Here is a 21,111-nt window from a genome sequence, read left to right as displayed (position 1 = left end):
CAAGAGTGGTGGAGAAGGAAATGGCAACCCACTCCAGTATTCTTGCCTGGAGAATCCCATGGGCAGAGGAACCTTGCGGGCTACAGTCCATGGGGTCGCAAGAGTCGGACACGACTGAGTGACTTTCACTTTCACTAAGCAAGAGTGGGGATGGATAATGCTCAGAAGGTGGGAACTTCCCGAAGGCTTTCAGGGAAAGTTTTTAAAGACAGGGTGAGGGAGAAGGTTGCAGGGTGCATGATCGGTTTGTGTACATTCTTCTGACTGGTTGGTGGTGAGGTAATCGGAAATCAACATCATCGACCCTCTGATTCCATCCTGTCTGGGGCCTTCACAATGGTGGTCAGCATGCAGTAAACATGCTCCACCTGACAGGGGTTTCAGTATCTGCAAAACACCTCAAAGGACATGGCTCAGAAAATTATCTATAGCCCTTGAGGTCTTTGACTTTGTTTAATGGCTAAACTATTATTTTGTCTTGCTTGACTGTTTTCCTTTGTTTCTGCATTTTCTCACTTCTAAATGTATTAAATTTACTCTTTAGAACTCAGGTTTATCTTAGGAAGGTAAAGTCTTTCTATAAACAAGAGGCAGGCAGAGGACATGGGAGAGTCTGTCCTGGAATTCCCCATAGGGTCCTGCTTGGTTACATCTCTAGCCCCCCGAACTAGAAGGCAAGTTTGCCTTCTGAAAGTGAGGGGATGGTGAAACTGGATTGTCAGGATTGTGGAGAGGGTTTGAAATAGCTATTGCATAGAATGGGAGAAAAATGTGTAGAGAAATATAAAGGATCCCCAGGGTAAAATCAGAGATCAAAAACATTTACCAGAGTTACAAAGAACCTGTAAAAGAAAGCAGCAACTCTGCACTCTAAATATAAAATAGATAAACAATTCAAACCTACAGTATAGAACAAGGAACTATATTCAATATCTTGTAATAACCTATAATGAAAAAGAACCCGAGACAGGATAGATACGTTTAACTGAAGCACTGTGCTATATACCTGAAACTCACACAACACTGTAAACCAACTTCAATTTAAAAAATAGAATATAGCAAATTTGACGCAAATGAATGCAAAATAAAAATTCATCCTATTCAAAGAAAAGGTCTAGTAGGAGCAGGTCTATTCATGAATCCAGATCATTCAGCACAATACACAGTACAGCTCAAGGGGTTCTGGAGTTTACATGAGAACTCCCCATTTCATAACTGAGATTGACAGATAGGAATCTCAAACTAGATTGGAGGGGTGGGGAGATAAAACAGAAATTCCCTGGTGGCTCAGTGGTAAAGAATCTGCCTGCCAATGCAGGAGACATGGGTTTGATCCCTCAGTCGGGAAGATCCCCTGGAGAAGGAAATGGCAACCCACTCCAGCATTCTTGCTTGGAAAGTCTCCTGGACAGAGGAGCCTGGGGGGCTACAGCCTATGGGGTCACAAAAGAGTTGGACTCGACTTAGCAAGTAAACAACAACCCACCCATAATGGGAAAAAGAAATATGAAGTTAAAACTTAACAAGAAAACTGCAAATCTCTAAGAAACCTACCAGTTTGCTGGTAGGAAAGACCATGCAAAGAAGAATTCTTCCAAAATGAGGAGACATTTAGTGTAATTCAAATAAAAATCTGAACCAGAAGTTTTTTAACTTTTCAAAAGGATTCAAAAAATCATCTGATAAATAATAATTTAGAAATTTTTAGAAAAATAAAATATGAGGACCTATTAAGATAGTGCATTTTGTTTTAAAGGCAGGGTAATTAAACTTATGAGATATTAGTAAAGGATGTAATGAAATAGTTCAGAAGTATGGTCTAGAATATTCTTAATTTAACTCATGATTTATCTTACCACCCACCCACCTCTTACCCCTGGTCAGGCAGAGATCAATTTTTAATAAATGTGTTGAGACATATGTGCACTTGTTCTTTGGGAGGAAGTGATGTGGCAGGAGAGGAAGGTCCTTAGTGTTCACCCAAATGAAGGAATGAATGGCCATCCCTGGCTGGCAGGCCCAGCATTATGTACAGGAGACACTAATGGAAAAGATGCCAACTTCCCGTGAGACGTGGGAGCACAAGTTCTAGAGTTTGAATCCCTATTCATTTATCATTTGTTCAACAAATAATTGTTGAACTATTCTAAAAGCTACAATACAGTTGGGACTGGTGAGGAAAGGTCCCTGCTCTGGTGGAATTTACCTGCTGGTGAGGGGTGACAGCTGATAAGTATAACACACACAGTGGAAGACATGCACAGTGCCCAGTGCCAGGAGAAGGTTCAGCAGGGCAGTCACGGATGGAGCGGGGAGGAGGACGTGTCCTGGATGGCCCTGACTTTTCTGACCAACTGTGCTTTACACTGAAACCCAAGGGACAAGAAGAAAAACGTCAGGCAAAGACCTAAAGGAAGGGCTTTCCAGGCAAATACATGCAAGGCCTTAAGGTGGAAATGACCTTGACAAGTTCCAGGAACCGCCTAAAGATGCAGAGTAGCTGGGACAACAGAGCCAAGGAGAGGGATGAGGAGAAGGCAGGGGCCAGAGTAAGCCAGCCATGTGGGCCGTGCAGAGAACATCGGCTTCTGTTCTGCGTGAGACAGGAGGAAACTGGAAGGACTTCAGCAGGAGGATCCTATATTTATGAAGATCGCTTTGGTTGCCAGGTGCCACCTCCTTTCCAAGTGAACATGGAAGGTGGTTTCCTGTGTCACCGGGCTACTTCAGAGCCAAGCACGTGCCCTGGCAGAACCCTGTTTGCCAACAGCCATGGGGAAGTGTTTCCAGTGAGCACCAGGAACTGATTTTCTGAAGAACAGCCAGAGTGCAAAAAGCAAAAGAGATCAACGACCACGAGTACCATGATGAGGGAGGGAGTCCTGCCTGCTGAAGACTTGCCCGGGCAGGTTTGGTCAAAGGCAGTGGCCCCCGCGTTCCCTTCCTCTCTCATCGTCACCAGGTCCTGGAGCAGCCATGCTCAGGCGCCTACATCAGACCACGGGGACTCCACCCAGGAAGGGGGAGAAAATGACCTCGGAGAGACATACCAACCAGTGGGTTTAACTCCGTAACTAAACTAAATGTGCAAATAGCAGACTTTTAAAAATTCATTTCAATAATCACCATCAAAAATCATCTTATTTTTTTCACATATAACTTTGACCATCAAAATCTAGATGATTTCAGAACCCAAACATCCCCAGAGGTCCATTCTCTAATCTCTGTCACATTTCATGTTGCAGTTTATTACACATGCTAATTTATTAGGTCCGTGCTCCAATTTCTTTCCACAATTCTGTGCCACCTTCTTTCATGAAGTCACTCCCTGGGGACGTGAGTCTGTTCATAGAGAATGTATTTTGACGGGTAGTAGAGGCATTGCCGGAGCGCCTTATGTTTCATGAGAACTGAAACATATTTGCACTGAATTTTTCTAACAGATTTCTGTCATCTATTTAGGATGACATATGGAGTTTCTTTTCTTACCTTTGAGGAAGAAAAAATACATGAAATCAGGGCATTTGGACAAATTTCCTTGCTTGCTCTGGTGGTTTGATAGAATCATTTCATAGAGCCAAGGCGGCACCTGTGATGTGGGACAGAACAATAATGAGCAGGCTGGGAAGTCTGGATCACATTTAGAGCAGGTTTCTCCGAGACCACATTCTTGTTCACTCTGGTTGCCCTGGTGGCTCCACCTCAGGTAGGCTCAGTAAGGCTCAGAACAGGAGCTGGTCCCTCGGGAGATCTCAGGTTTTGTTGGGTGGCTTGCTCAAGCATTGGTGTACAAATCAACATGGGCTTCCCTTGTGGCTCAGCTGGTAAAGAATCTGCCTGCAGTGTGGGAGACCTAGGTCTGATCCCTGGATTGGGAAGATCCCTGGAGAAGGGAAAGGCTACCCACTCCAGTATTCTGGCCTGGAGAATTCCATGGACTGTGTAGTCCATGGGGTCACAAAGAGTCAGACACCACTGAGTGACTTTCACTTTCACTTTTTCCCTGATGGCACTAGTGGTAAAGAACCTGTCTGCCAATGCAGGAGACATAAGAGACTCAGGTTCGATCCCTGGGTCAGGAAGATCCCCTGAAGGAAGGCATGACAACCCACTCCAGTATTCTTGCCTGTAGAATCCCATGGACAGAGGAGCCTGGTGGGCTACAAGAGTCGGACACAACTGAAGCAACTTAGTACACAGCACATACAAATCGACAAGCTCATTCTGATTGGTGTCATTCGGTGGAGGCTGCCGGCCCTTCTCTCTGTTGTTCATGGATTTGATTATTCAGTTAGATTCTGTTCCTCCGTCCCTTTCTGCAGTCTATTACACCCTGGGAATTATGCTGGTGGAGGAGGTGGTGTGGCTGGTGGGGAGGAGCGTGGGCTTCAGGGACCAGAGTCTCTGGGCTCCAGTCCCAGCCGTGCGTCTTCTTCCCTGAGATGGGATGAAAACAGCCTCCACATAAGGCTGTTTTGAGGGTTACATGAAACCTTGAACAATCTGGGGTCAGACCCGGCACAGGGACGACGTACATTAACGCTGAGCTGGCATCCTTCCTTCCTTCTTGCTTCCCCTCGAAGTGCTTTCTCAGGAGCAAGATATCCCAGGAGAGAAGGTGAGGTCCTGTATACATTTTACACAACTTGAACACTGAAGAGTTTTCTCCTCTGCCTGTATTTCCTTCATGGGAGCCAACATGTCTTTAGAAGGTTCTGTTAACATTTTTTCTGTTACTTGGGATGTTCACAGTGCCCTGCTCACCCCTTAAAGAACATCCATTTGTCACAGGGCTGAAAGGAAAGCTGGAGAGCCCCACATGTGTACCCTGTTCTTGTTTTTACTAAAGCCAGCTATGAAGACTGTTCCCCTACCCCCAAAACCTGCACAGAAAGCTTGACATCAGAATTACTGGATTCAGGGACTTCCCTGGTGGTCCAGTGGTTAAGACTCTACACTTCCAATGTAGGGGCTGTGGGTTTGATCCCTGGCCAGGGAACTAGGATCCCACATGCCCTACAGGCAGAGAGAAAAATAGCTAGATTCAAAATATAGACTGAATCAGTGATTTGGGGGTTATTCCAGTTTGACATCTGGCAATCACTCTGTCTCCTGGGCTGTGAGAAAGGAGCTTTGAAATCTTATGTTTTTTCCTTATTTCAAAAACCTAATGAGATTTTCTCTCTCTCGATGTTTAAATCTCCTTGAATGGCATGAGTTTCTTCCAGATCCCTCAGCTGGAAAGCACAGCAGCATGTTGCCCGCTCCCTGTTCGCTCCATGGCCACAGCATGCTTCCCGCTCTCCTGCCAGAACAGTGTACCTTTCATCCGTTTGTTCCCACCGCAGCTGCCCCACCTCAGCCCTTGCGACCTGGGAGTCAAGCTGCCCCAGTCATATCCTGCACTCATCTCTGCCTCTGATTCTCCCAGGCCCCAAATCTGTCCTTCCTTTAGCAGTCAGAATTACCTTCCGAAAGCCTCAGCCTCTCAAGCTGGCATGTTAAGAACCCAGGCTTTGAAATGGGGCAGACCTGGGTGTGGATCTTGGCTCCTCCAAGCAAACCACGTCACCTCTCGAAGCACAGTCCCTCATCTGTAAGACAGAGAGGTCATAGTCCCTACATCATAGGGAGGGTCCTAGATTAAACGAGGCTCTCAGAGCCTGGCACACAGTAAGCACTCAGTAGATGACAGCTCTTCGTTCTTCAGTTCTGATGCAAAGAGCTGACTCGTTGGAAAAGGCCCTGATGCTGGGCAAGATAGAAGGCAGGAGGAGAAGGGGATGACAGAGGACAAGATGGTTGGATGGCATCACCAACTCAATGGATGAGTTTGAGTAAACTCCAGGAGATGGTGGGAAGCCTGGCGTGCTGCAGTCCATGGGGTCGCAGTCAGACACAACTGAGCGACTAAACAACAAAAAATGACAGCTCTGGATAACAGCAGTGGAAACCCGCAATGGCGCCGAATCACCAGCTGTTCAAGATGCAAACCCCTGAGCTTGGCCTTCAGGGTGCTACAGCACCCAGGCCTCCCTGTCTCCTCCCATCTGTCATCCTCTGCACAGCCTGGACTGCAGTGCCATTCGCTGTGCACGCCACGCCGTCTCACCTCCAAGGCCTATGTCTTTACTCCCTTCAGCCGGAAGTATCCTTCTTATCTTTCTTGTGCTTCCAGACACACTCCAAAGTCACGTGTTAACGGAACCTGCTTGTCTCTCTACAGGTCTCAGCCTGTGGCTCCCAGGGTAGAGTAGGACTCATCTCCTGCTATCTGCTGGGAGTCTTCCTACCCTTCTGTCTCTGCCTTCTGAGGACAGGGGCCATGCTTACTCACTCTGCATCCCCTGCAGGGCCCAGGGCAGTGCCTGGCAGCGAGCAGATGCCTCCTGAAGGCCTGAATTAAATTAGTGATGATAGGAAACAGCAGATGATGTTTGAGTGCCTGGCTTGTTCAGTTGCCCAGCTAGGCAATGACATACCTGGTTTTTCTTGCCTGTCAGCATATATGGTTCAGTGTGCTCACGACCAGGAAACAGAGGGTCCTGTGCATGTGTGTGTGTCAGTGTCAGGTTGCCTCCTGTTGTTTCTTAGGACAGACTGTTCTGTGTTCTGATATTACGTCTTCCACTTTCGGGTGTTAAGGTATCTCTTCTCTATGAAATTATGGTGAGGGCAGACAATAGTACAGCATGGCAGCTTTTTAAAGAAATACTCTTACTTAGCAAGAGAAAAAAAAAATTGGGAAACAGTGGCAACGTGTAACCTGTTTTGGTTAAAAAACAGTTTTAAAAAGCATTTTTTCGAAACACCAAGTAAAGGTTTCCATGGTGGTCCAGTGGTTAAGAATCTGCATGGCAATGCAGGAGGCACCAGTTTAATGCCTGGTTGGAAGATCCCACATGCTGCGGGGCAACTAAGCCCGTGTGCCACAGCTACTGAGCCTGTGCTCTAGAGCCTGGGAGCCACCACAAGAGGAGCCAGCACAATGGGAAGCCAACACACTTAAACTGGAGAGTAGCCCTCACTCACTGCAACTAGAGAAAGCCCACGCATCAGCGAAGACCCAGCACAGCTAAAAATAAACAAATAGATAATGTTTAAAAGTATTGAAAAAAAGAGAAAACAAATAATCAAGGAAAGTTGTTTCAAGAACACGGAACATAATAAAAGGTGTCTAAGCCACTAGCCTTTACCAGTAATGTGCCCACCTTGAGCCAGCAGGGGAGGTGGGAGGGGTTTGCATAGACATGGACAGCTCTGTGTTCTGACTAAGTCCATCTTTTTGAAAACCCCTTGAGCTGGATGGTGTTATCTCCATTTCACAGCTGAGGCTGAGAGAGATTATATCCCCGAAGTCATACAGTGTAACCTGAATTTCCTAAGCCTCATGGCCTGGTGTGTACACAGTGAGGTCACCTTAGGATCCATCTCCACTAGGAAACCACAAGACCAGCACACCCACCCATTCCCACTACCTCTCTCCATTATGTGGGGGAATCTAGGGCAAGGGTCTCCCACGTGTTCAGGATCCTCTTCTAGGGGCCTGCCTGCTCAGGGCCTTCACCAGGCTGTTGCTGCCCATATCCACCCTGGGAACCGGCCCTGCTAGACACCTCCACAGAGGCTCCAGATCAGCAGGACCAGGGCCAGCTGATGACTTCTGTGGGCCTGAGCACTTCTGCCTTTGTGAACACGTTCCTCCATAAAAAACATCGAAAACCATATTTTACAACTATTTGGTATAAAGATCAATACTATGTATTATATATGCTGGGCTGGATGAATCACAAGCTGGAATCAATATTGCCAGGAGAAATATTAATGACCTTAGATATGTAGATGACACCACCATTATGGCAGAAAGCTAAGAGGAATTAAACAGGCTCTTGATGAAGGTGAAAGAAGAGAGTTAAAAAGCTGACTTAAAACTCAGCACTCAAAAAACAAAGATCATGACATCCAGTCCCATCACTTCATGGGAAATAGATGGGGAAACAATGGAAACAGTGTCAGACTTTATTTTCTGGGGCTCCAAAATCACTGCAGATGGTGATTGCAGCCATGAAATTAAAAGACGCTTGCTCCTTGGAAGAAAAGCTATGACCAACCTAGACAGCATATTAAAAAGCAGAGACATTGCTTTGCCAACAAAGGTCCATCTAGTCAAAGCTATGGTTTTTCCAGTAGTCATGTACAGATGTGAGAGCTGGACAATAAAAAACACTTAGCACTGAAGAGTTGATGCCTTTGAACTATGGTGTTGGAGAAAACTCTTGAGAGTCCCTTGGGCAGCAAGGAGATTAAACCAGTGAATCCTAAAAGAAATCAACCCTGAATAGTCACTGGAAGGACTGATGCTGAAGCTGAAGCTCCAATACTTTGGCCACCTGATGCAAAGAACTGACTTCATTGGAAAAGACCCTGATACTGGGCAAGATTGAAGGCAGGAAGAGAAGGGGACAGCAGAGGATGAGATGGTTGGATGGCATCTCCGACTCAGTGGACATGAGTTTGAGCAAAGTCCGGGAGATGTGAAGGACGGGGATGCCTGGTGTGCTACAGTCACCATGGAGTCGCAAAGAATCAGACACGACTGAGCAACTGAACAACAACAAAATGTATTTAAGACAGGTGCTGAGACCTAAGAGTTCATTTTTCCTTCCGATTTTCAAAGAAGTTAAGACATTTTCATGGGCCCCCTAAAGGAATGATGGGCCCTAGGTGTCGTACCTGCTGAGCCCAATGGGTAAAGGAGGCCCGTTGCAAGACCCTGCTGACGTGTCATGAACCCATGGACCTCAAAGCATTTTGCTCACTTCTAAATCTCACAAAACCCCTAATATCAATGCCCTTTCAGTTTCTATGCGTTTAGGGCTTATTATAGGTGTCAGAACCATCCCAGAGGTGAAACTAGGAAATTCCCTCTTCTGCCCCAGAAATCTGAACATATCATTTAATCCTCAAAGCTTTTTTTCCCCACATTATATTAAGCGCTGTCATATCAAGGTTTACATCAGGTCACATGAACAGATGCCCCAGGCCTTTGTCACAATCCCAGTTCACCACACAGCCAGACACTGGATGTGATTTGACGCAGGTGAGACTGGCAGACCCTGGTGGCTCAGAGGTTAAAGCGTCTGCCTCCAATGCGGGAGACCCGGGTTCGATCCCTGGGTCGGGAAGATCCCCTGGAGAAGGAAATGGTAACCCACTCCAGTATTCTTGCCTGGAGAATCCCGTGGACGGAGAAGCCTGGTAGGCTACAGTCCACGGGGTCGCAAAGAGTCGGACACGACTGAGCGACTGAACGGAACGGAGACTGGCAGACACACGTGCACCAGGCACACACCCAAGGGTGGAGCTGGACCTGGGATCAGCCCTCCGACATTCCACCCTATTCTCTTCCTATTAAGCCAGTCACCTAAGGAGCCCCTGCTGCCCACATGTTCACAAGTTTGAGCCACTCTGGCAAGGAGCATGCACGCTTATTCCAGCTTGGAATGAGTTTGTAGTTCTTTGTCCAACACAAAGCTTTGAAATGAATGATGACACTGGAACATTCTTAGGAGAATTTGCAAGGGTTGCAAGTAAGCAGGGATATCTAGTGTTTAGGATGGAGGTGTTTTCTTCTTTTGAATTCTAAAGACTCAGAATCTCCACCTGCTGACACTTTACATGCTGCGAGTCTTTGGAAAACCATTTACAAGGAAGAGTAAAAGGAGGGAAAATTTGTTCCTAGAAACATGTTTTTATAGGAAGAAAAGGGCATGAGCTTCAGCATCAGTCCTTCCAGTGGATATTCAGGGTTGATTTCCTTTAGGGTTGAGTGGTTTACTCCCCTCGCACTCCAAGAGTCTTCTCTGACAAAATGAGGTCCACTGGAGAAGTGGAACGGCAAACTACTTCAGTATTCTTGCCTTGAGAACCCCATGAACAGTATGAAAAGGCAAAAATAAGTTTGTGGGTAGTGAGACAAAAAGTAAAGGCAGAGTCTGCTCTGCCCCACGGTCCTCAGAGAGAAGAGACAAGATCCAGGTGGGATTTATGACTGGGTCCTGACATGGTCTTCTTCCTCCAGTCCATTGACATGGCCACTGGGGCAGGCTCCTGCCTCAGAGTGAACTGGTCCTGTTGTTGGTTATGGTCAAGCAGGAAGCTGAGTCTTTGTTGAGATGGACACTTGTTTCATTGCCTCGCTGGTGAGTGATGGAGGAAACACTGGAGGTCTCTCATCACCTTCTGTACCCCAAGCATGAACTACTGGTTATAGTCTGGTGATGGTGAAGTTGATATTATGGATTCAGTGTCCCACAAAGGGCTGTGACACAAACCAGGCCCTAGAGGTGGACACCCAGGCTCTCAGTGGTGACCACATGTGGTCAAGAGACAGGGGAGTGTCGGTGCATCACAAGAAATACATATCTGCCAGGTCAACACCGAAAAGCCCCTGTTCCACCCTGAAAGAGCAGTATTGGCTACCCTGAGCATTTTGAAAAGGAATCGTGCATCTACCTGGCACTTAGTAAATTTGCTGTTTGTATTTCTTTGATCACTGTAAGGTTGAATTTGGTTACTACTTACGCACACTGGCCATTTTCATTCTGTCATCTGTGGGGCCCTTGGCCATGAGTGTCTTTGAGTCCAGCCTTCCTGTTCTGCAGTGGCCCCTATTCTGTCAGCTGATTTTCTCCACACTTTCACCTCTCCTTTATCTGATACCATGGACCTGTCACATTTGATCCATCTTACGATGAAAGTGCGGAGTAATGTCAGCTGCCTTCGTAGAAAGCCCTCTCTGGCTCTGGGATCATGCTTTGTTTGTGCCATTCAGCTCATGTCTCTGGGGCTGTAAGCAATAAAGCAGGAAGGCTGCTTTACATTTTCGTTTCTCCCCCATACAGGGCTCCCTGCCAGCACCAGCTTTTTCATCTGAACAAAACCCTGTTCGGCGCTAAATATAGCTTTATTTCACACAATTGTAGACGGTGCTTTTAGACTTTTAAATCTAGACTGGGCAGGGAACAGGACATTTACATAACAAGACAGTGTGAGCCTTGTGACAAATCTAATCTCTTATTGGGCTAGTGAGTTAACCAAGGAATGAGGAGGTTGGGTGCCCTGCTCCTATCACACAGCTAATTAAATCCCACTTATCTTCAATCCCAGTAGTTGCCCTGTCCACTCCTGTGCTCACGTCCAAACAAGTCAGGAACACTCCTGTAGAACAGGCAAGAAACATCCGGTTTCCTAGAGATGGGATAAATTCCCTCCAAGTGCTCATAGGTTCCAGTTTGTGTTTCCCAGCAGAGAGCTGAGCTGGGACACCAACCAACCAGAGTGATCTTGTCCAGTTACCATGTAATTTTTTTCTTTCAGTCCCTTCCCCAGCTGGAGGCTGGTTGCCTTCTGAATGGGACCACAGACCTTGTGAGCAAAACTGGTGCTCTCCACAAACCAGCTTGCCAGTGACTGCTCACTCTCAATTAATGACAAATGCAAATACTTTCAGGGGGTCAGAAAAGTATGTCACCGTGTCAAGTCACTTGGGTGGAGCTGAAGGCACGCTGTGGGGGCAGGGACTTCACCCACTGTTCACTGTTTCTTCCCAGCACTTGGGGTAGAGTCAGCACATCACCAACCCCCAGTAAAAGATGTAGACGAATCAGTGGCGGGGACTGCAGAGAACTGGGAGGTGCTTATCTCACAGAAAGCATTCTTGTCAGGGGGAAAAAAAAACCACATGCCTCTAGGCACTATTTGGCTTCCAGCTGGCAACTCCTATGCTTGAATAAGCAAGGCTATTTATGGATGGAAAGGAAAAATGACTACCAAGCAACACTGATGTCCAGCTCATCACTGTGATATTGTATATTCTGTGGGCATCAAGATGCAGATAACTCTTTCTGTTTAAGCACCTCTGTGTCCTTCCCATTTAGGTCCTTGGCCCTTTAATGACCTGGACCAACGGGAGGTGTGTGTTAATGTTCATACTTGCCCTTCCGTCATGCTACCATCTAACCTTTTTTTCTGAATCCCTTAGTTACACATCTTTCTTCTCAAAAGATGTACAGAGGCACCTCTTCTGGGCAAACTTTCCAAATACAAGCTTTATCTATTAAGAGAAGGGTAACAAGTCTGTTTTCATATGTACAGTGTTGCCTTTTCTAAAATGGACTTCAGCAAACAATGGTTACTTCAGGCCAAAAGATTTTGAGTCCAGGTCATCTCTTGCCTAGAAAATCCCATGGATGGAGGAGCCTGGTAGGCTGCAGTCTGTGGGGTCACTAAGGGTCGGACTTCACTTTCACTTTTCACTTTCACACATTGGAGAAGGAAATGGCAACCCACTCCAGTGTTCTTGCCTGGAGAATCCCAGGGACAGGGGAGCCTGGTGGGCTTCCGTCTATGGGGTCACACAGAGTCGGACACGACTGAAGTGACTTAGCAGCAGCAGCATCTCTAAAACAGAGTTACAGGATTCTGGATAATGGAGTACAGCCTCTGCAAGTTTTTCCTAAGGTGAAAGTTTGGCTTGGTTCTCCCTTGGACACTACCCTTCGTCTGGCGGATCTGCATTGCCTTCCCTCCCTCTGATTTTCCTGATAACTCAGACAGATTTTTTTGGTATGTAGTGAAGTCCCTTGAACCAAAAGAAGCATAACTCTTGGATGAGTCAAGCAGCTATTATAGAACAAACTGACTGGAGACCTGCCCCCTGAGCACATGTGCCTTAACCCTAGGATGACTGATAGATGCCAGGGTGAGACTCTAGTATGAGACCATGTGCCAGAGCCCAGAGCCAGCTTCTAGACTGTGAACTCAGCCACAGACTTGTCACTTAGACACTTTGATTTCCTAGTGAAGTTGCAGGGCCACTGAAAACCTCCTCTAGTGAGATAAAACCTGTAGTAGAATTTACTTGGAGAAACAAACTTTGCAAGATCAAGCCAAAGCTATCATTAATATTTGGTCCAGATTATATGAATCAGATAGATACCTTGGGAGGTACCAAAGGCATTAAAATTCCAGGCTTTCCTGGAAATGGGCAATATTTGAATTTCCAGTTTGCAAACCCTGTGATGGACTAAGTAAAATGATTATAGATGGACACTATTACTGCCAAGCAACACTGAGCTCCTTCTTATTTCTTGGTGCTTTATGTTCAAATGAACTCAAAGATGCAGATGATTCTTTGTGGCTGAAGCACCTCCACTCCATCAAAGACCCTGGCCCAGATCTGGACTGATTATAACTTTGAGTCATGAATACAAAAACTGGAAGTGAATTGTGTCAGTCAGAAATGTGTTCAACCATAAATAATAGAAAATCTGGCCCACAAGTGTTCCAACAGGCAGGGAATTATTTTTCTCATGCATTTTCAGAGGCAGGGAAAGTCGCAGCAGTACAGCTGATCCAGGGTCTACGTGGGCCAGGCTCTTTCAGTCTTTCTGATCCACCTGACTCAGCATTTTGATATCATCCTCACTCATGTTGACTTCCTAACTGCACACCTATGATCAAGGCAGGGGCAGGAGAGCATCTGCATCTGTTCACCTGATTAAGAAAACAAAAACTTTGCTAGAAACCCCAACGGGCTTTCCCTGCAGGCTCACTGGGCAGAACCATGTCACATGACTGCCCCTGGCTGCAGGGGAGGCTGGGAAATGGAGTCTATTTCCTGTTTGGCCTCAGTGGTGAAGGAAGGCAAGGAGGAAAGGGCTTGAGGATAGATGTGAGTGAGCTAACAACACAGTGGCTACCAAGCGGCTGCAGAGAAACTCTTTCTGATCCTCTCAATGAACAGATGACAGAACTGAGTTCCAGAAATGGGGAGTAGCCTGACCAAGGTCCCATGTCTGGATGAAATTACAGCCAGATCTAGAGCCCAGGCCTCTTCACTCCCCGTCCAGAAAGCGACCCATTGGACTACATCATGAATGTAGTTTTACAGAGTCTGTGATTGAAGGTCTGCTGAGGAAAGAGAATATTATCCAGAAAATGAGGTGATGAATATGAAATTATCAGCAGTGGGCAAAGGAGCTAGTAACTTCCACCTGGGCTCCCCTTCCTCTCTCCCTAAGAATCTGAAATAATTCACTGTGAGCCACAGAAGCTCAGCCAAGTCACATCAGACCTCCTCTCAGTCCCCTCAGACTGGATAGATATTTTAGATTCTCATTCGTTCAGCACATCGATGTTTGTGTGTGTTATGACAGAATCAATCTCATGCTGAGCACCATGATGATGCAGAATTCCCATGTCACTGTTAATGTTGTTCTTGTCTTCTGTCCCCTTCTGTTATCGGACCAAACAGAAGTATTCTGCTGTTTCTCTCTGCAACATCTCCACAGAAGTCCTGAAAGTCATCAATGCCACGGAGGAGTTGATCGCTGAGTCTGCAGGGCCCTGGGAGTTCCCGCCGGTCCCTCCTGACAGAGAGAAGGGGACATTTCCTCTTGGGACAGACCAAGCGAGACTGGATGAGCAGCTGACTTCCCTGGAGGAAAATGTAAGCCAATGTGGATGTGCTCTGCTTAGGGCACACATGTGCGAAGGAGAAGCTGATGATGTAACTCATCACACAGGGCGAGGGCACAGACACACCACTGGTGTTGCATATATATTCTCAGAAGGGTCTTAGACTGGGCTCCCCAGAAGCAGACCCCAAGATGAGGATGTCTGTGCATCTGATTTATTAGGGAAGTGCTCCCAGGGAAGACTTATAAGTGAGTAGGGAGAGGGAAGAAGTCAAGCAAAGTTATGACCTTAGAGAGTAAGCCCAAACCTGCAGGCAACTCCCAGGAGTGTGAGTTGCATCTCAGCATTGTCCTGACCTAACGCAAAGAAACTCGCCCTTCCTATAGCCATCAGGCACCTCAGTCTCTCTACATGCAGGCAAAGTGTCTGCTTCCCTGGTGACTCAGAGAGTAAAGAATCTTCCTGCAATGCGGGAGACCCAGATTCGATCCCTGGGTGGGGAAGATCCCCTGGCGAAGGGAATGGCAACCCACTCCAGTATTCTTGCCTGGAGAATCCCATGGACAGCAGAGCCCGGCAGGCTACCATTCAAAGGGTCCCAAAGAGTAGGACACGTCTGAGTGACAAACACTTTCACTTTCAAAGTGTCTACAGTAGCTCAAAGGTAGTCTTCTGCAGAGGTTTGAGTTATTAGAGCCAAAAGCACAGCCCAGCTTGGGAGTGGGGAGGGCAGTGAGCAGAAATTATGTAAGGGATCCACAGGGATCCATGTGGAATGTCGCCAGGGCCACTACAGAGAGTAAGAGTGGTTGCCGACAGAGCTTAGGTTACTGCAGCTGGTCTGCCATGCTTCACAGATAGGTCTGCTGGTAATGGATGTTTCTGTCCCTCCAACTAGTGAGGAAAGAAAGAAAGAGATTCTTACATACAGATATCTACAGTCACTTTTAAGACCTCACTGGAGGTTCAATGAGAATTTTCCAACAACTCATTGCAACCAGGGGTGACACAAAGAAATTTGGACATGACCACTCAGGCCATCATTACCATCACAATTGGCATAGTCCCAATATCAAAGTCAGTCAGGTGATTCTATCTTTCCACCAGCAGAATCAACCCTAATTTGGAGATGCTCTAATGAAAGGTGTTCTCAGAAACCAGGAAATGTTATTAGAAAGATTTTTTTTTTTTTTTGCCAGAAGTTGAAAGAACAAATTTAAATGACTCAAAGTTAAAAAAAAAACCAAACAGATTAAGTTTTACTTGAAAAGTGTAAGACTCTCTCCCTTTGGATTCCCGTAAAACCTATGCATGTGTCTGCCTCACTTCATGGCCCTTTCAGTTCACTCATATATCTCCCATTAGATCAGCACCAATGACATTCTGGGTCAGATAATTCTTTGTTGTGGGGGCTGTCCTGTACATTGCAGGATAGGATGTTTGGCAGCATCTCTGGTCTCTGCCCATTCAGAGCTGGAAGCTGCACCCTCCCAGATTTGACAGTCGAAAGTGTCTCCAGACATTGTCAAATCTTAGCGGGGGCATGAGAAAAGACTATGGCACAGTCATGCCCAAGTTGGAAACCAGATATATGAATTCCCACAGAACCGGACCTGCTGCCTTTCCTATCGACAGCCCTTGCCCTTGGTCCTGAGCCTGACACAGAGGAGGAGCCCAAGAAATGTTTATCTGATGCATGATTGCATGCATGCGTGCGTGTGTGCTCAGTCGCTTCAGTCGTGTCCAACTCTTGGCGACCCTATGGACTGTAGCCTGCCAGGCTCCTCTATCCATGGGATTCTCCAGCCAAGAATACTGGAGTGGATTGCCAAGCCCTTCTCCAGGGGATCTTCCCAATCCAGGGATCGAACCTGAGGCTCTTATGTTTCCTGCATTGGCCTCTCCCATGGTCTCTTTACCACCAGCGCCACCTAGGAAACCTAATACATGATTCCATCAGATGAATATGGTACATTTTTAAAGCACTGTTTTACTTCTAATGTGCAGATCTCTGTTCTTTAAATATGCCTGTAACAATGCTTTCAGGAGATGTTAGTCCTCAAGTAGCCCTAATCCTGCACACACAGAGTTGAAAAGATTAAAGATGTGGTTAACCAGGAAGGGATGAATTTTCTTTTAACAAAGTATGGTATCAAAAAACTTAACAATGCATGAAATAATCCAGATTTAAATGACAGCGGCCAGTCCCCATGGCACATTGAAAGCAAAGACAGCATGCCTTTTTCTTTTCCTCTAAGGAGTGTATTGAAAAATACAATGGCCTTGGCAGAGTTTTCCTATGTAAGATCCCTTTATTGAACATCATGTTTCTTTTCGTGGGTGCATTAACACTTTGAGTCCAAAACTCATCCTCTTAGCCACTGATTCAGGATGTCAGAAAGGCCAACAGTGGAAGGCTGGGGATTACAGCTCCCTGCTCCCTGTACAGACCTCTAAGATGCCTGTCTTGTTCGCAAAGAGTTAACTGCCTACTTCCACCTCCTTCCCTACCCCGTCCAGCTTTTCAAATTTCACCTCTAAAGAGATGATTACATCTGTGTTCCTTTGAATTCTGTGGGTCTTTGAGTCATGGAAGGGATGATTTTTTTCTTTATCTCTTCAGTTCCCCACATCACAGAGCCGTGGGCAGGTCACTTGCTCTGCTGTTTCCAGGATGGAATTCAGTTGAGCAGCAGGAGAAGGGCAGAGCTTATTCTTAAACTGGCCTCTGGGTGCAGCTGATTTAATTAAACCAGGGCTTTTGTCTGTCTGTGTTCTAAAGAGCGCTCCTGCTCCTCATTTCTCTGCTGCCTTTCTCCATTGTGCCAAGGAGCCCAGGGACCAGCAGAAATAGAAATGGCAACACTTAGTCTGCTTTCTGAACATTGGCTTCTGCAGACCAAGACTCTGAGATAAAAGAGAAGATTTGCAAGAGAATATCCACCTTCGTAGACTTACGAAGACTTCAGAGCTACATAAAATGAAATATGTCACATCCACATATCAAATCTGTTTCATGAACTGCCTTGTTAATCCACTTAATTGGGGGAAGGGGGGCATGAGCTCATTGGAAAAGACCCTGATGCTGGGAAAGATTGAAGGCAAAAGGAGACGGGGGTGGCAAAGGATGAGATGGTTAGCTGGCATCGCCAACTCAATGGACATGAATCTGAGCAAACTCTAGGAGACAGTGAAAGAAAGGGGAACCTGGCGTGTTTCAGTCTATGAAGTTGTAAAGAGTTGGACATGACTGAGCAACAAATAGGGGATTTTAAAATTTCCTTTGTCTTTTAACTTTGACACTTCTAACCTGCTGCCTGGTTGTAAAGTCAGCTCTGTCTCACCTAAAGGCGGGAGGAACCTCAGACCAATGCCAGCCTTCCCTGCACACACACAGTGGAGACTCAGTTTCTCAGATTGAATGCCTGGGGACCTCTGAAGCACAGGGTCCTACTGTACCTGTAGGGGTCTGGCTGGGAGAGGAGAGTTTCAGAAGTGAGTATTGACTCAGGTCCGGGTAAGGTTAAGGGATGGTGCAATGCCCAGAGAGTGGCAGTAGGAGGGAGTAGCCACCACCCCCAGGCCACTATAGCCCAGGGAGAGCTGGAGCCTGGAAGAGCATCCCCTAGTGGGAGCTATTGCCACGGAATCCAGGAAGGAAAGGGGATGGGGGGAGGCTCCAATTTCTTTCTCCTCCTGCCTTTCATCTTCTCATTGGCAAAACCCATCCCTGCCAGCAAGGGACGTTTGATGATAAAGTTTGTATCGGTCAGCCTCACAGAGAACAGAACAGAGCAGAGAAGAATGGAAAATGGATCTAGGGATCAGCAGAGATCCAGCTTGACCATTCTCAAATCTGTGGTGTGAATGGGGGAACCCACCATGGCCACCTTATGGGATTATGCAGGGTTGTGAGGGGGCAGGATGAGTGGGCTCCCTCACCATTACACCCCCATCTAAAGGTCTTCCTCTGACAGAGGCCACCTGGGGTACCCCCATAATTCCCAGCCACAGAGCCTGTGGAGGGACAGTCTCAACTTCCTTTTCAGTTCAGTTCAGTCGCTCAGTCATGTCGGACTCTTTGTGACCCCATGGACTGCAGCATGCCAGACTTCTTTGTCCATCAGCAACTCCCAGAGCTTGCTCAAAGTCATATCCATTGAGTCAGTGATGCCAACCAACCATCTTATCTTCTGTTGTCCCCTTCTCCTCCTGCCTTCAATCTTTCCCAGCATCAGGGTCTTTTCCAATGAAGTCAGTTCTTCGCATCAGATGGCCAAAGTATTGGAGCTTCAGCTTCAGCCTCAGTCCTTCCAGTGACTATTCAGGGTTGATTTCCTTTAGGATTGACTGGCTTGATCTCCTGGCTGTCCAAAGGACTCTCAAGAGTCTTCTCCAACACCACAGTTCAAAAGCATCGATTCTTCTGTGCTCAGCTTTCTTTATAGTCCAACTCTCACATCCATACATGACTACCAGAAAAACCATAGCCTTGACTAGATGGACCTTTGTTGACAAAGTAATGTCTCTGCTTTTTAATATGCTGTCTAGGTTGGCCATAGCTTTTCTTCCAAGGAGCAACCATCTTTTAATTTTATGGCTGCAGTCGCCATCTGCAGTGATTTTGGAGCCCAAGAAAATCGTCTGTCATTGTTTCCATTGTTTCCCCATCTATTTGCCGTGAAATGATGGGACTTGGTGCCAAGATCTTAGTTTTTTACTTCTGTCCTAAAATTTTCATCAATACCAAATACTCTGTAATATGCAGTTAGTGATAGCAGGCACAGTGGGACAGCCATGGGGGCATCCACCTCTGCCCCACAATCCAAGACCAGGCAGAGGAGGTTGATCTTCCTTCTCAAAGCCCTTGAACAGCCCCCATAGCACAGGTGAGGTAGAATTTCTGGAAGTGATCATAGCTCTCTGCTGTCAGAGAACAAGAGAAGAAATCCTATCTGTTACTGTCTAACCTTAGTCCCCTAATGTGTATTTCATGGAAGCCAAGTCCAACAAGATGCTCTAAGATCAAACAGGCTTCAGAAACCCATAAACTCTTTCTAGGAAAATTGAGATACATATTAGCACATTAAAGACTCTGAGAAGTTCTACAATAAGAAATCTGTTTAATATTCTGTATCCTGGGGCTTTGACCATAATGTCCTTCCTTAATGAAACACTTATTCTCGTCCATTGAACAGTTTAAGAAAGGCTTGTTGAACCAGGAGCCAGTCAGTGGGGTCACAGGCATCAGTGACTAGAGTTTGGAGGGGACGTAGATTACTCAGATGTGGTATCCATATTTCTTGCCAAAAGTGCACCATAATTAAGCAAGCAATACCAAGTTAACAGTTTTCAAATGGGTTATTTTTAAGACTAGAATAACATTTTCATTATATAGCAAGTTAATTTTTGTTATTTCAGCCAGGCCACAGACCCAGTATCATGCCCATCTGTAACCACAGTAACTCTAGTACCTTTATGCCAAAGTTTGAAATATAAATCATCATAACATTCCAATTGAGATTAAGTATCATGGTAATCATAGATTGGGCTTCCCCGGTGGCACAGTAGTAAAGAATCCACCTGCAATGCAGGAGATGTGGGAAACGGGGGATCGATCCCTGGGTTTGGGAAGATCCCCTAGAGGAGGAAATGGCAACCCACTCCAGTATCCTTGCTGGGAAATCCCAAGGACAGAGGAGCCTGGTGGGTTCCAGTTCATGGGGTCCCAATGAGCTGGACATGACTGAGCACACCGTCATAGGGCAGGGTGGATAAAGGCATGAAATCTGACACCAGCCCCCTGGCTCAAAAAATACCTGTCATCACCGTCATCACCATTGTCACCCTTCTCTAATCCTTTAGGTGCCTGTAAGTTCCTGTGCAATGGGTGTCAGTGCCAAACCTCTGAACCTCCCCACCCCACTAGTGCCGGGAAAGCAGGCTTTCAGGGAACACAGAGTAAAAGATGAACATTCTGGCCTTGCTGAGGACTTGGAGCGACTTCATACTGCTTGGTCTTGGCAGAGAAAATAAGGAATGTTGGTGGATGACTATGTTGGCAAGAGAACAACAATTGAGTTGATATGGCCATAGGGTATGATGACATTTAGTTTTCCATGTTTCTGGAAATATCAAGGTTATGAGACCTTATGTCAAGTCATGTTTAACCACTGACATCCTTAAATTATTCATTTTATTTAAATCATAATTACAAATTTTGGTTCATTGTGAAAAGCTCTCAGTTTATGTTTTAAATGATCATACCAAAATAAATTCACTATTTTGGGTGTGGGTACCAAAAATATAATATCCGAACTCAAGCTGTCATGGCCATCCCTCTGATCTTTCTCCTCTCTCCCCCTCCCTCCTCCTCCTCCTCTTCCTCTTCTCCTACTTCTTTCCTCTTTCTCTGTCTTTAATTCTTCTCCCTTTCTGAAGATAATTTTTCAACCTCACAGCTTTTTCTCCCCTCAAATAGCTTTGAAATATTCATCATTTTCTTCATCGGACAAAAATAAAGTTTTTCTTATTTTGAAGATAAAGAACATATGGCTGTATTAAACTGTGAAGATCTTTTGGAAACAGGAGTTCTCTAATACTTGCATGTGATATAGAAGTATAACACTA

General features: G+C 46.1%; 1 protein-coding gene across 1 annotated transcript in view; it reads left to right on the top strand.

The window, feature by feature from the left end:
* The window catches only part of MYRIP (myosin VIIA and Rab interacting protein), a 233,299-nt gene that overhangs the window by 196,377 nt on the left and 15,811 nt on the right, over positions 1-21,111 (top strand). Inside the window, exon 12 of the mRNA XM_055414586.2 lies at positions 14,318-14,512. Coding sequence (XP_055270561.2) covers positions 14,318-14,512 — 195 coding nt within the window. The remainder of the gene's footprint in view (positions 1-14,317; positions 14,513-21,111) is intronic.

Source organism: Moschus berezovskii, chromosome 24 (genome assembly GCF_049115385.1).
Source record: "Moschus berezovskii isolate FMDL1 chromosome 24, NW_MosBer_1.0, whole genome shotgun sequence".
Classification (NCBI taxonomy): Eukaryota; Metazoa; Chordata; class Mammalia; order Artiodactyla; family Moschidae; genus Moschus; species Moschus berezovskii.
Note: the sequence above shows the minus strand (reverse complement) of the source record. Positions and strands in the feature narration are given on the sequence as shown.